Source organism: Natator depressus, chromosome 1 (genome assembly GCF_965152275.1).
Source record: "Natator depressus isolate rNatDep1 chromosome 1, rNatDep2.hap1, whole genome shotgun sequence".
NCBI lineage: Eukaryota > Metazoa > Chordata > Testudines > Cheloniidae > Natator > Natator depressus.
In genome coordinates this window covers 291,494,635-291,510,686 of record NC_134234.1, presented here as the reverse complement: position 1 = coordinate 291,510,686, position 16,052 = coordinate 291,494,635, and the positions used below count along the sequence as shown (strand labels likewise).

Below are 16,052 nucleotides of genomic sequence, written 5' to 3'. Positions count from 1 at the left end.
GTCTCTCTCCTATGCTTTATATTAGGGCTGTCAATTAATCACAGTTAAGTCACGCGATTAACTCAAAAATTAATCACAATTAAAATAATTAATCGCACTTATAACAATAGAATACCAATTAAAATTTATTAAATATTTTTGGGTGTTTTTCAACATTTTCAATATTGATTTCAATTACAACAGAATATAAAGTGCACAGTGCTCACTTTATATTAGTATTTTTATTACAAATATATATATTGTAAAAATGATAAAAGAAATAGTATTTTTCAGTTCACCTCATACAAGTACTGAAGTGCAATCTCTTAATCGTGAAAGTGTAACTTATAAATACAGATTTTTTTTTGGTTACAAAACTGCCCTCAAAAACAAAACTGTGTAAACCTTTAGAGCCTACAAGTCCACTCAGTCCTACATCTTATTCTGCCAATCGCTAAGACAAACAAGTTTGTTTACATTGACGGGAGATACTGCTGCCTACTTCTTATTTACAACGTCACCTAAAAGTAAGAACAGGCATCATTCGCATGGCACTTTTGTAGCCGGCGTTGCAAGGTATTTACGTGCAACATATGCTAAATATTCGTATGCCTCTTCATGCTTCAGCCACCATTCCAGAGGACATGCTGATGATGCTCGTTAAAAAAACAATTCGTCAATTAAATTTGTGACTGTACTCCTTAGGGGGAGAATTGTATTTTACCCACTCTGTTTTACCCACATTTTGCATATATTTCATGTTATAGCAGTCTCGGATTATGACCCAGCATGTGTTCATTTTAAGAACACTTTCACAGCAGATTTGACAAATGCAAAGAAGGTACCGATGTGAGATTTCTAAAAATAGCTACAGCACTCGACCCAAGGTTTAAGAATCTGAAGTGCCATCCAAAATCTGAGAGGCACGAGGTGTGAAGCACGCTTTCAGAAGTCTTAAAAGAGCAGCTCTCTGATGCGGAAACTACAGAACCCAAACCACCAAAAAAGAAAATCAACCTTTTGGTGGTGGCATCTGACTCAGTTAATGAAAATGAACATGTGTCGGTTCTGTGCACTGCTTTGGATCGTTATCAAGCAGAACCCATCATCAGCATGGAAGCATGTCCTCTGGAATGGAGGTTGAAGCATGAACGGACATACAAATCTTTAGCTTATCTGGCATGTAAATGTCTTGCAATGCTGGCCACAACAGTGCTATGTGAACACCTGTTCTCACTTTCAGGTGACATTGTAAACAAGAAGCAGGCAGCATTATCTCCTGCCAATAGTAACCAACCTTGTTTGTCTAAGTGATTGGCTGACTAAGAAGTAGGACTGAGTGGACTTCTAGGCTCTAAAGTTTTACATTGTTTTATTTTTGAATGCAGTTTTTTTTTTCATAATTCTACATTTGTAAGTTCAACTTTCATGATAAAGAGATTGGACCACAGTACTTGTATGAGGTGAATTGAAAAATACAATTTTTTTTTACAGTGCAAATATTTGTAATCAAAAATAAATATAAAGTGAGCACTGTACACTTTGTATTCTGTGTTGTAATTGAAATTAATATATTTGAAAATATAGTAAACATCCAAAAATATTTAAAATAAATGGTATTCTATTGTTTAACGATTAATTGCACTGTTAAACAATAGAATACCATTTATTTTAAATGTTTCTGGATAACAGCGTAATTAATCCCAATTAATTTTTTAATCGCACGATTATCACGATTAATTTTTTTAATCACCTGATGGCCCTACTTTATATTAATCCTGGAAATCTTTGTGTGGCATGAACTGTACAGTAAGGCCCTGATCCAGCAAAGTACTTAAGCACTTTGAGCATTTGAATACTCCATCAAAGTCAATAGGGTTTAAACACATGCTTAAAGTTGCACATGTGCTTAAGTGCTTTCCTGGATCGGGGCCCATATGAATGTTTGTTTGTTTTAAAGCATGGAATATGCCATACTACATATTTTCCCTTCTTTGTATGCTTTAATTTATAATCCTCAGGAGGGTGCCGTCATAGGGTCTTACCTCCAGCTGGGTGGCTGAGTGAACAAACAGCTGCTTTCAAAGGCAGCATCGATGGTTTAGCTCAAGGTGTGTGCTTTGAGAATAGTGCAGCTGGCGTTGTTATCCCAGGACGCCAATCATATCTGTTTCCATCACTACATATTTGAATCTTTGGCACAGGGAGAAAGATTCATAACTCTGTTATTTAAATCCTGCTCATAATCTATAGCACATGTTGATTCCTGTTATGGTATCTTCACTTGCTCTCTGAAACAATCAACTTGTTTAACAATGAACATTTTGTAACTGCTATAGTTAAAAGTAACATCTAAGATTATTGTAACTGTAAGAATTTAGCAAAACAGTTTTTCTCAGTTTCACTTTGTGTATTTGAGAATGCTTTCTATACAGTCACTTTCAGTGTTCCCCCTGAATACAGTCATAGATTCCAAGGCTAGAAGAGACCATTGGATTATCTAGTCTGACCTCCTGAAAGGCAAACTAGCAGAGTCTGCTGTGCCACAGTGCTGTGTAAAAGGAGCTAATTAAAACAGTCCTTCAATTAGGCCTTGTCTCTATGTGGGATCAGCACTGATTCAGCCATTGGTGGTCAGCAACCCATGTAGCTCAGCTTGTTTGAGGAGGGGTAAATTAAGCTAGTCAAATCTTGGCTTTACTTGTCTAAACCTGAGGATTTGCATCAGTGCACCTACACCTTCTGCAGGCCACCAATGACTAAATCCCAAGTAGATAACAGGTCTTGGCAATGCTGAAAAGACCATTGTAATTATCAACAGGGGAGTAAAAAAAGCCTTATTAAAATGTTTCCGTTGCTATATATCACCCTAAAAGTGGCTATATTTCAGTGCTGAAGTGATCCCAGTATGTCATTTATTAGTTTTAAGCCCCAATCCCACAACTTGTTCCATACTATTGGACTAACCCCCAGGGAGTCAGTAGGTCTGTGTGTGGTTCCAGGGGCTTTCCTGTGTGGAACAAATTCCCATTCACAATAAGTTTGTAAGGCACTTCAGACCTTTTTTGGATGGGAGGCACTAAATAAATGGAAGATAGTTTTACTGCGAACACAATACTGTATGTGCTCCCCAAATAGCGTAATCTAAATGTAAAAATAAGTAGTTCAATTGTTAAATCCCAGAAGACACATCAAAGGATGATCCATTCTCAAGCCCCGATCCTATAAATACTTAAGCCTGGTCTACACACAGTTTTGTAGCAATATGACTAGGTTTAGTTAGAAGTGTGATTTTTTTTTTTTGTAAACTGTTGTAGTTATACTGGTACAACCCATAATGTTGATTCAGTTATACATGTATAAAGGTGCCTTGGTATATTGATATATCTTATTCCCCTTCCCATATAAGCATCTTGATACCTGTATACATAAAGCAGTACAACTTTTGTGTGTAGACTAGGCATTAAGCATGTGAGTAATACCACTGACTTCAGTGGAACTACTCATTTAAGCACCTGCTTAAATGCATGCAGAATAGGGACCCAAGTCAGGGCAGTTGTTATAGTTTAGCTTGGGTGGAAGTTAATTTATTTTCAAGGGCACATCTTGATCTGTGTTTCAGTTAGGGTTGCCAGGCATCCAGTTTTCAACCAGACTCCTGGTTGAAAAGGGACCCTGGTGGCTCTGGTTGGCACTGCCGACTGGGTCATTAAAAGTCTGGTTGGCAGCTCAGAGGAAGCCCGGGATGAAGGCAGACTCCCTACCTGCCCTGGCTCCATGCAGCTCCCGGAAGCAGCTGCCAGGTCCCTGCGGCTCCCAGGCGCATGGGCGGCCAGGAAAGCTCCGTGCACTGTCCCTGCCCGAGTGCCAGCTCCGCAGCTCCCATTGGTCGGGAACCGTGACCAATGGGAGCTGCAGGGATGATGTCTGTGGGTGCAAAGGCAGCGCACGGAGCCTCCCTGGCTGCCTATGCACCATGGGGCTGCAGGGACCTGGTGGCTGCTTCCTGGGAGCCAGGACCCCGAACTCCCTCCTGCCCATCCCAACCCCCTGCCCCAGCCCTGAGCCCCCTCCCGCACCCAAACTCCCTCCTGGAGCCTGCACCCCGCCCTTATGCCAATCCCCTACCCCAGTCCTGAGCCCCTCCTGCACCCCAAACTCCTCATCCCTGGCCCCACCCCAAAGCCCATACCCCGAGCTGGAGCCCTCACCCCCCTCCCACACCCCAACGCCTGCCCAGAGTCCCCTCCCACACCCAAACTGCCTCCCGGAGCCTGCACCCCACTAGATTAAAACTAACATGGATATGCCTACCCATGCTACAATCACACCTTTACTTTGCAGTGTAGACGTACTGCTTCTGCTGGCATTTTGGAAGTAATGCCCCCTACAAGAAATGATCTCGAGAATTTGGGCATGCCACTGTTGTGTTCTTTATTACAGACTGAATAGGTAGTGAAGTCTACAGTTACCCAACACTTTTCCATTATAGGATGATGTTTTCATTTGCTTATAACTTTGCCAAACTTCAGAAGTTTGGGCTGAAATTTTCCATGTGAGGTATTTGTTTCAGACAGATTTTTAAAAAATTTCTGGTAGATCACTTCAGCCATTTCTTATAATGAAATGAAGGGGGGAATATAGTTATGTTTAAAAATTGTTAAACCTGTTTGTTGAGAGCTCTAATGCTTTCATGCTTTGGAGCAGGGACTTGAGCGGGGGGGAGGAATAGCTCAGTGGTTTGAGCATTGGCCTGCTAAACCCAGGGTTATGAGTTCAATCCTTGAGGGGGCCATTTAGGGATCTGGGGCAAAAATTGGGGATTGGTCCTGCTTTGAGCAGGGGGTTGGACTAGATGACCTCCTGAGGTCCCTTCCAACCCTGATATTCTATGGTTCTATGACTCTATGAAATTTTGCAGGAGAGATTGATTATTCTGGCGTCAGGGATGTGCCTTTTGTCGTCCCCATGAAACTGCCAACATTTGGCCAAATTATAGTTTGCTGAAAAATCTCGGTTCCCACATGCTCAGTAGATTTTCTGTTAGAATTTGACAGCTACATTTTCCAATGATTCCATCTGCACTGACCATGCTCCATCTCTTCGCTGCTCCTTTGTGCTGACCAGACTCTCATATATGCTATCTCTACAGAGGAACTGAGCGTGATCCGTCCCTGGGCTGTAGGAGCTGCTGTGTCACCAGGCATAGGAACTGAGAGCGGGGAGACTCTTTCCAGTGCTCTTAGTGCTCCCCTGGTGGTAGCCAGGCAGCATGGAGGAGAAGGAGGAAGTTGCCTAAAGAAATGCAGAGGCATGAGGAGCAGTGTGGGGGAAAGGGGAAGAAATGGAGGGCAGGGGGACAGCAACAGGAATTCAGAGGGAGGATAGGAACCGGTGGGGGGTGTGTGTTAAAAACAGGAGGGAGAAGATGGGGGCAGACCACAGAGCAGAAACAGAGTGGGTGGGAAGAAGGGAAGGAGCGAGGATAGGAGAAGAGTGTGGGAGGGCACGAGCCACAGAGTGGGGAGGATAGGAATGGAGTCAGGAGCCAGGCAGGGATGGGGGAGGGGAGGGAAGATGGTCAGGAGCCAGTGGGTTAGCAGCTGTTGGTGGGGGAAAGGGTGCTAGGAGCAGAAGGGTCTGTAACCATTAGAGAACACTCCTCTATACAACCTGGAATTGAACCCAGAATTCTGGAGTTTCTACATTCCTGATGATCTAGCAAATAGCTGTGAAACCCACTGCCAAAGTGTGTGTGTCTATCTCAGGGGCAGACAAACTTTTTGGCCTGAGGGCCTCATCAGGTTTCTGAAATTGTATGGAGGGTCAGTTAGGGGAGGCTGTGCCTCCCCAAGCAGCCAAGCATGGCTGGCCCCCACCCCCATCCGACCCTCCCGCTTCTCACCCCCTGACAACCCCCCCGGGACTCCTGCCCCATCCACCCCCACTCCCCGCGCTCTCAGTCCCCTGACCGCCCCTAGACCCCCCCGCCCCTGACTGCCCCCCACTGCCCTATCCAACCTCCCCCCCTTCCTGACTGTCCCCCCGGGACCCCTGCCCCATCCAACCACCTCTTCTCCCTGACCGCCCCCAGACACCTTGCCCCTAACTGCCCCTGCCCCTAACTGCCCCCACCACCCCATTCAACCCCCCCTCCTTCCTGACTGTCTCCCCGGGACCCCACCCCCATTCAACCCCCGTTCCCTGCCCTCTGACCACCCTGCCCCCATCCACGCCCCTGACCACTCTTTGAAGTCCCCTGCCCTCTATCCAACTCCGCCCCTGCTCCCTGCCCCCTTACCGCGCTGCCTGGAGCACCGGTGGCTGGGGGCGCAGCTGCACCAGGACAGGCAGCCATGCCGCGCAACATAGAGCATGGGTCAGGCCGGGCTCTGAAGCCCCGCCGCCCAGAGCATTGCGCCGTGCGGCGGCATGGCTGCGGGGGAGGAGGGAACAGCAAGGGAGGGGCCGGGGGCTAGCCTCCTGAGCCAGGAGCTTAGGGCCCGGGCAGGGCAGTCACGCAGGCCGGATGAGGCCTGCGGGACGTAGTTTGCCCACCTCTGGTTTATCTCCATCTAGTGTTAGGTCCACATAGAAGATAGCCTTCTACTGCTACCAGATACTCCATGAATTCAAGTGGTAGAGATATGTATTGCGTCTCTAAAGATCCCAACCCTACTTGTGACCTATTTGGGGATTCAGTATGGTTCCGCAGGATTAAATTTCCGTTTTTCAGTTTTTTTAAATTTAGGAAATTACAGTTAAAAAGATGTTAAAAGAATATTAAGGGTACGAAGTCTAGCAACAAACAAGGTGGGGGTTTACAGACAAGTGTCCTTCATTACAGAACCCTGACTTATTCTGGAAGCACAGCCTGTCCTGTATATTGAATGAAGCAGGGGTCCTGTGGAAAAATGTAATTGTGTAATTAAAGACTGTATCGTAATCCATATGCACAAGGGGGGCAAATTAAGGTTGCACGGGCAATCTAACTTTTGAGTGTTTGATTTTGCAATCTTAATTTTCTTTTAATGTTGTTTAATGTCATTCATATAGTGTCCACTTGAATTTGCCTACAACATAAGGTGTTTTGTGAGGATTCATTGTTTAGTACTTGTAAAATAGCTTTGTGATTCTAAGATGAAAATTGTTATATAATATCAAAGTTATTCTTATTTATGAATAGTTGGACATCAATGCCTCGTCTTCAGTCAGCAGCAGACATATTTTTTTAACTCATGGACCATAGGCGCTACATACATTTCATAATGTTTTTGTAGTCTGTCCCCTTCCTGTCTTTCATGGTTTGTAAATTTATTTTTGTTTTATTGTTTTGGCAATTCCAATAGTGCTTACCTGTGGTTTGCCAGAATTGGTATTTCCTGAGTAACTAACTGATGAGTACTCTATATGGTACCAGCAAGCAACAGCAGAGAAAACCATATAAGTATAGTTTACAAATGAAACATGTTAAATAGTGTGTTGATTTCAGTTCCCATGACACTAATCTAGAAATACTGAGGAATGATGTTGAAAAGACTTAAGCAAAGTATTGTACATAATTTTTGAAGGTGACTTGAAAATGAAAAGAAAAAATTGAGCCTTGCCCTTTTTCTCCCTCATGATGTACACATTGCTAAAGAGGAGTACAAAAGAATAGTGCAGGCATGTACTAACAAAATCAGAAAGTCTAAAGCACAAAATGAGTTAGATCTAGTAAGGGACATAAAAGGCAATCAGAAGAGGTTCTTTAAATACATTAGGAGTAAGAGAAAGATGAAGGAAAGTGTATGCTCTCTGAGTGGGGTAGGAGAGCAGATGGAATCAAGAAAGCTGATGTATTTAAGCCTATTTTGCTTCAGTATTCTCTGAAAGGTTAATGGTGTCCAGATACTCAACACGAGTAATATTAACAACAAAGCAGAAGGAATGCAAGCCAAAATAGGAAAAGAACAAGCTAAAGAATATTTAGATAAGTTAGATTTATTCAGATTGTCAGGGCTTGGTGAAATTCATCCTTGAGTATTTAAGGAATTAGGAGAAGCAATCTTGAACCATTAGCAATTATCTTTGAGAACTCCTGGAGGACAGGTGAGATCCCAAAAGACTAGAGAAGAAAAACATAGTACCTATCTTTATAAAGGGGGAACACACGGGATCTGGAGTATTATAGACCAGCCAGCCTAACACTGATACCTAGAAAAATACTGGAACAAATTATTAAACAATCAGTTTGTAAGCACCCGAAGGATAATAGGGTTATAAAGAGTAGCCAGCATGGATTTTGCAAGGACAGATCATGCCAAACCAACCTAATTTCCTTCTTTGACTGGATTACTGGCCTAGTGGATGTGGGGAAACAGAAGATGTGATATATCTTGATTTTAGTAAGGCTTTTGACACAGTCCCACATGACATTCTCATAAGCAAACTAAGCAAATGTGGTTTAAATGAAATGACTATAAGGTGAGCGCGCAAGTGGTTGAAAGGCTACCTGGAGTAGTTATCAGTAGTTCGCTGTCAAAAGTGGGATCCCACAGAGATCAGTCCTGAGTCTGGTATTGTTCAATATTTGCATTAATGACTTGGCTAATGGAGTGGAGAGTGTGTTTGTAAATGTTGTAGATGACACTAAGTTGGGAGGGGTTGCAAGCACTTTGGAGGACAGGATTAGAATTCAAAATGACTTTGACAAATTGGAGAATTGGTCTGAAATCAACAAGATGAAATTAATAAATACAATGCAGAATACTTCACTTGTGAAAAATCTAATGCACAACTACAAAATTGGGAATAACTGGCTCGGTGGTGGTATTGCTGAAAAGGATCTGGGGGTTATGGATATGACTCAGCAATGTGATGCAGCTGCAAAAAAGGCTAATATCATTATGGAGTGTATAAACAAGAGTGTTGTATGTGGTAAATGTCCTGCTCTGCTCAGAATTTAACAGGCCTCACCTGGAGTACTGTGTCCAATTTTGGGCATCACACTTTAGGAAAGATGTGGACAAATTGGAGACAGTCCAGAGGAAAGCAACAAAAATGATGAATGGTGTAGAAAATCTGACCTTTGGCGAAACGTTAAAAAAACTGAGCGTGTTTAGTCTTGAGAAAGGAAGACTGAGAGGAGTAACAGTTTTCAAATATGTTAAGGGCTGTTACAAAGAGGATGTGATCAGTTGTTCTCCAGGTCCATTGAAGGTTTGACAATAAGTAATAGGCTTAATATGCCCCACAGAAGATTTAGGTTGATAGTGGGGAAAACTTTCTAAGTGTACAGGTAGTTAAGCTCTGGAAATAGGTTTCCAAGGGAGGTTGTGGAATCCCATTATTGAAGGGTTTTAAAAACAGGTTGAGCAAACACCTGTCAGGGATGGTGTAGTTTAGGTGGGCCTGCCACAGCACAGGAGGCTGGAATTGATGACTTCTTTAGGACTGGAAGGGACCTCTGTTTCTGTGATTCTGTGTATAAAGGGAAGTCTGAAAGGTGGGTTTATTTGGTTCTTTTACACACACTGCTGTTTTTGGTTTTTAACCTTAGGAAAATTAGGAATGTCAAGCTTTTATTTTTTGAGGAGTTCTCACTGAAGGTCATCATGAGCTCTTTTAGCATTAAATTAAACAAATAAATTGTTGAATTTCTGTTGTTCAGAAAACATACTCCTTTTTGAGGGTAGGGGAATCCACAATTCAGCCTTTCTTTATATATCATAAAGAACAAAAAAGGCACATACCGAGTTTTAAAAATGACCTGTAAAGGGAAAAAAGATCATTTTACTCATTTTTAAAAACAGTCCCTTGAAACACTGGGGGGTGGAGGGTGGGTTTCCGTACTGAAATGGTTTTACTTTCTCATAAAGCACATTGTTATGTTATATGGTTGGTCGGGAATGCTAGGCTTCTAGTATTCTCTATAACGGTACGTAAGCTAACTTTTTTACAGGAACTCAAAGAATCTTTGCTTGTGTGGAGTCCATGAGAAAGTCCTTTAGTCCTCCATGCACTAACAAAATCACACTGGGTGAATTTTACATTTGAGAGAGAGAGTCAGGGGGTGATATTTTTCAAAAGTGGTAGTAACTTTTGATACCTCATTTTTACCTATCTACTTACTGACTTGTAAAGATAGTGCATTGAATCTTCTATGAAAGGGTTCAGTTTAGGTGTTCTAGGTATATTGGATTAGTGAACAATATTCCTTGTAAGCAGAACAGAAAAGGTCTAAAGCAGGGGTCGGCAACCTTTCAGAAGTGGTGTGCCAAGTCTTCATTTATTCACTCTAATTTAAGGTTTCGCATGCCAGTAATACATTTTAACGTTTTTAGAAGGTCTCTTTTTATAAATCTATAATATATAACTAAACTATTGTTGTATGTAAAGTAAATAAGGTTTTTAAAATGTTTAAGAAACTTCATTTAAAATTAAATTAAAATGCAGAGCCCCCCGGACCGGTGGCCAGGACCCAGGCAGTGTGAGTGCCACTGAAAATCAGCTTGTGTGCCGCCTTCGGCACCCGTGCCGTAGGTTACCTACCCCTTGTCTAAAGTATGTACAGGTCTCCAAATATTGTGTAACTCATACTTTAAACTACACTCTCGAATAATTAATAATATGACTCTTCACTATAAAGTTACCTCTCCTGTATAGCTATTGTTAATGTGCATGTTTTGTTTATTTCTAAAGGTAAAAAAATTTACTTTTTAAAAAGCTGCCTATGTAGATGCTGCAGAAGTAACCAAATATTGTGTTCTTCTGATTCATAATTCAGTATTTGAATTTGTGCATAAATTACAGCAATTTAAGATATCAGAAGAATCTATACAAAACATAATTCAAGGGTTATCAAATAATATTTTCCTCTAGTTTCACTTTACATATGTTACCACTTACTCAAAGTTCATTGGGTTAAAATCTAAAACTTCATTGTTAATACAGTGTAGTATAAAAAGCAATAGAATAAACTGGAAAGTGTGTGTTTTTATCTTCTAGTATGTTGTTTTAACCCTTTGTGTTTGAAACTTTTCTACAGAGCACACCTGTGACACCAGTACCAACAGTGCAAGTACAGGGCCAGCAGATCAATTTGCAGCCTTCTTCATATCCAACACCAAGTCAACATGGCGAGCAAGTGAAAAAACCTGGACAGAACTTCATGTGTCTGTGGCAATCTTGTAAAAAGTAAATAGCTCTTTTATTTAACAACAATTTATTCTAACATATTGCAGAAGCTCTTATTTGGAATGTGATCCCTGAAATTATCATCTGTTCTCTTTCCTGAAGTGTGTCTACACTGTATCAGTCATCTGATGAGACAAAAAAATATTAAAATTTCAAAAGAAGTTGGAGTTGAGGTGGAGGGAGTGCAGATTTGCAACTTCTCAATACCATTTTTCAAAGCAAGCTAATGTATACATTGTGAATTGCTTTTTATCTAAAGTTACTTCAGTGAAGACTAGAATATTTGTATGTAGTTATGTAAGTCACAATAACTATATTCCCTAATTTTGAAGTTCTGCATTACAAATATAGGAACAGTTACTCTTTTCTTTTTATTCAGCCAGCTTTGAAACATTTAAATGTGTTCCTTTCTCATATTTCCAGTTTTGCAAGGGGTGTGCACCTTTTATGTCCTAGCCAAACTCCTGTTTTAATTGAGTGCTTTGGGGATTCGGAAGCAATTAAATGAGACAAATCTCTGACTCAAGTTGCTTACACTCTAAAATAGACAACACAGCCAGGAATTGTTTTTAAAAAAATAAAACAAGAGTGAGGAAGAAGGGCATGCTTGGATGAGCATTACAGAAGTGTAAGAGCATAAGCAAATTGCTACACATGCTTCTTGACAGTTCTTTTTAAAATAATATATCAGATTTAGGGTCAATGTCTGGAGTAAATATGGGGTGAAGGCTGATGATTGAAAGATAATAGCAAAATGTAATGGTGATTTGGAAGGAAAGAAGAGAGGTTGCGTAACACGGGTTTGAAGGAACTGGCAGTGTCATGAGCGAAGATGTGAGAGCACTCTTAGGAGGAGACGAAGGGAGCTGAACTGATTTATCAGAATGTAGGGTACGCTCAGGGCAGTAGTGTGCAACTAGGGGTGAGACATTAGCATGTGGAATTGGGATGACTCTGAAGGTGAAGATGAGGCATATGAATTTGATATGGAGGAATATTGAAAGCTAGTTACTGTCTATCTACCAAAAATTTCTGTGGTGACTTCAGTTTGATATTAGCAAGACAAGGTGGGTGAGATAATATCTTTTATTGGATCAACTTCTGTTGGCGGAAGAGACAAGCTTTTGAACTTACACAGAGCTCTTCTTTGATGTGGTATTCTTAATTTTCTTCTCTAAGATGTCATAAAAATCCATTGAAATGAATGGAAAGACATCAAATGGGTTTTGGATCCGTCCTCTGAATAGTACTTTGTTCTTATGTGCAGTTAAATAACTGCCATGTTTCCACCTCAGAGGTGACTGTGTTTCATTGGTAGGTGATATAATTCTTGTACTTAAAAAGCTTGTGAAGGCCTTTGAGATCCTTTAGAATGACAGGTACTATATAAATGTAAGATAATATTATGGACCATTATATAAAGATGAATTCAGGCTATCTTAGAAATGTCTTCTCTTTTTTTTTCTAACAATGAATGTATCTATGGAGCCATGCTCCTCTGCTGATATGATCTTGAATGGCATCCAGGATCCTTATTAATTACTTGATTACCAAAGACTTTATTTTTTAAAAAAGCTCTGCTATTCAGCCTGGGTTGCATATACTATGAGTACAGTATGCGTTGATGAGTAATCCTTTGTTCCTTTTTTTACAATGGAGTTTGCAGGAGCCATACATCTACGAATTTGTTTCTCAAATATCTTCTTCATTCTGGTAGCTTTTCACTGTTAAAATTGACCTTTAGTGTCTACTTTGTTTAAATATATGTTTTGCTACATTTTCTGAAAAATGGTCTGTCTATATATTTAGTGTTAAGTTATCTGTGATTTATTTATTTTATTGCATAGATCTTTCTCGGTGTCTTTGGTTTTTAGTATGAGTTTTCGGGTGTGGTCCTGCAGTTTCAAAAGGTCCTCTGAAGTACATTTGGAGGATGTAACCGATACTACTACTTTGAGAGGCTCTGCATCTTTACACTTATGGGTACTGTGTCATCTTGTGGTGCCTTATGGTAGAACCTTGCTCCCAGCAGTGTCTGTTAGAGCATTCTCATACCCCTAACCCCTCCTCTTGGCATCTCCCAAAGTCCTGAGACAAAGATATATAAGGGACTGAGCACCCTTTACCACCCCAGTTCCTTCCAACCACTTGCACGGACAGAAGTGAACCACTTCGGTATCTTCGGATCCAGAGTCTTTTCTCCTTGATGTTTGTTTGTTTGTTTGTTGGGGTTAGTTAGTTAGCTTAGTGTAGTTAGTTTGTTTGTTTTTTTGTAAGTCAGGGTTATAGCGGAACTGAAGAAGAAGCCAGGTTTTAAATGATGTGCATCATACCCAGATGTCTTCCCGGCGTCAAATGACCATGTGCGTCAGGTGCCTGGGAGAAGGCAACTCTCCTTCTGCATGTTCCATCTGTTGGACCTTTATACCCAGGGCCTGCAAGGATAGGCAGACTTCTCTACAGGTCCTGCCACTTAAGGAGGCCATTGAGGCCAGACTCTCAGGATCAGGATGGTCTTGGGATCCAGGGTCCAAGAGACCTCCAATTCCTTCCTTTCATTACATAAGGGCCCCAGTCCTCTTATTTTGGGGCCATTCAATGTCACCAAAGTTACCACAGCCCCCTTCATATCAGTCCTCATAAGAGAAGGCATTTTAAGTTGTAGTCTAAATCCAAACGCCATCTCTGTGTTATCCGTCTCACAAAACACCAGACTGCAGATTTGATGGTACGTTCAAGAGTCAAGAACCATTCAGTCAGGACCTTTCTACCGTTTTGTTTGGAGACAGGCTAGCTCATTTTTATCGGCACTTGGAGATGAATTACATTGGACCAGTGGGTTATAGAAATGATAGAAAAGGGCTCTGACATACAATTTGAGAAACTCCCCCTAACAATTACACCCACCTCTCCCTTTCCAGGGACCATTATCACAAGGATATTCTTCTTTTGGAAATAAATAATTGCTTCTGACAGGAAGTCAAAAAGGTGCCAGAACATCTCAGAGGTTAGGGGGTTTATTCACAGTATTTTCTGGTACAGAAGAAAGATGGTTGGAGGGGTTCGTGTAGTCTTGAATTTAAGGAACCAAGTACATTTGGAAATTTGGTTCCATCTGTTAACCTCTGCCTCCATAATCCCTTCTCTTTCCTTTTAGATTTGTTCACAACTCTCGATTTAAAGTATGCATATTTTCACATTTCAGCAAGTCTCATTCATAGCAAAAACCTTGAATGTGTGGTGACAAGATGTCATTTCCAATACAAAGTGTTGCCATTTGCCCACTCAGCAGCACCCTGAGTATTTACAAAATGCCTCTCTCTGGTAGCTGCTCATCTGAGAAGGCAAGATAGTTTTGCTTATGTTTATTTGAATGATTACCTATAGAAGGCCACTGCATACAAGGACCCGTTAAGCAATATTGCTGTTACAACCAATCTATTGTTGGACCTGGGTCTTCTCATCAATACCTCAAAATCAAATCTATGCCAGACTCAGAAAATTCTGCTAATAGGTTCTATACTCGTGCAAGGGAGGGCCTTTGGACCAGAGGACTGGTTTCTGAGGTTGAGGTAGTGTATTTGCGATGCTCAGGAGTATCCATCTAGAAAAATAATCTTTTTTTCTGGGTCTCATGGTGACAACTACATATGTGACTCCTTTTGCCCATCTGAGAATGAGGCCTCTACAGCACTGGATGTCTCACGTTTATTTTCAAGTCAGAAAAGTTTTCACTTGTAGGTCATTATACCTCCAAACATCTTACTTTCCTTGGAGTGGTGATTAATTAATATGAATGTCTTCAGAGACATTCTGATATCTGAATCATCTGGCTGTTCGAGGACATTGTCTCATCAGGAGAAGATTCTGCAAATCAATGTGTTGGAGTTGAGAGCCATTCGTTTAGCTCTCAGATCATTCCTTTTTTGTGTGCAGGGAACAGTGGTGCAATTAGTAATGGGCAGTACTTCTGCAATGTGTTATGTCAACAAGCAGAGGAGTGCTCACTCTTCTCCTTTTTGTGCAGAAGCAATAAGGTTATAGGATTGTTGCATCCTCCACAGTGTGTTTCCATTGGCCCTGCATCTGGCAAGAGAGAGCAGTGTGACTGCAGACCATCTCGGCAGACACTGCCTCAGATGTATGGGTGGCCTCTGAAGAAGCAGTTGGTTCGTGACATATTTGCTAGATGGGGTAAAACAGATGTGGACCTGTTTGCAACAAGGTTCAACAAGAAGTGTCACCTCTTCTGCTCCAGAGTTGGCGGGGATAGCCAATCTCTGTCAGATGTTTTGCTTTTTCCCGGTTCCATTGATCCAGCATGTGGTAAGGAAAATACATCAGGATAGGAAAAGGATGATTCTCGTCGTCTCAGCTTTGCTGTTCCAGCAATAGTATATCAGTCTCCTCCAACTGTTCGGTGGAGTCTTCATGCATCTTCCTCTGTCGCCAGATCTGTGTCTCAGTAGGAAGGGAGGATTCTTCATCTGGACCTACAGTCCCTCCATCTGACGACATGGTACGAAACTGCAGAAAAACTTGAGTGTCTCTGGATTAAGTTTAGAAGTGTGAGTAACAAGAGTGATGTAGTGGTGGGAGTCTGCTATAGACCACCGGACCAGGGGGATGAGGTGGATGAGGCTTTCTTCCGGCAACTCGCAGAAGCTACTAGATCACACGCCCTGGTTCTCATGGGTGACTTTAATTTTCCTGATATTTGCTGGGACAGCAATACAGCGGTGCATAGACAATCCAGGAAGTTTTTGGAAAGCGTAGGGGACAATTTCCTGGTGCAAGTGCTAGACGAGCCAACTGGGGGGGAGCTTTTCTTGACCTGCTGCTCACAAACAGGGAAGAATTAGTGGGGAAAGCAAAAGTGGATGGGAATCTGGGAG

General features: G+C 41.7%; 1 protein-coding gene across 1 annotated transcript in view; it reads left to right on the top strand.

The window, feature by feature from the left end:
* Positions 1-16,052, top strand: part of ARID2 (AT-rich interaction domain 2) — a 167,990-nt gene that overhangs the window by 115,246 nt on the left and 36,692 nt on the right. Inside the window, exon 16 of the mRNA XM_074942169.1 lies at positions 11,009-11,157. Coding sequence (XP_074798270.1) covers positions 11,009-11,157 — 149 coding nt within the window. The remainder of the gene's footprint in view (positions 1-11,008; positions 11,158-16,052) is intronic.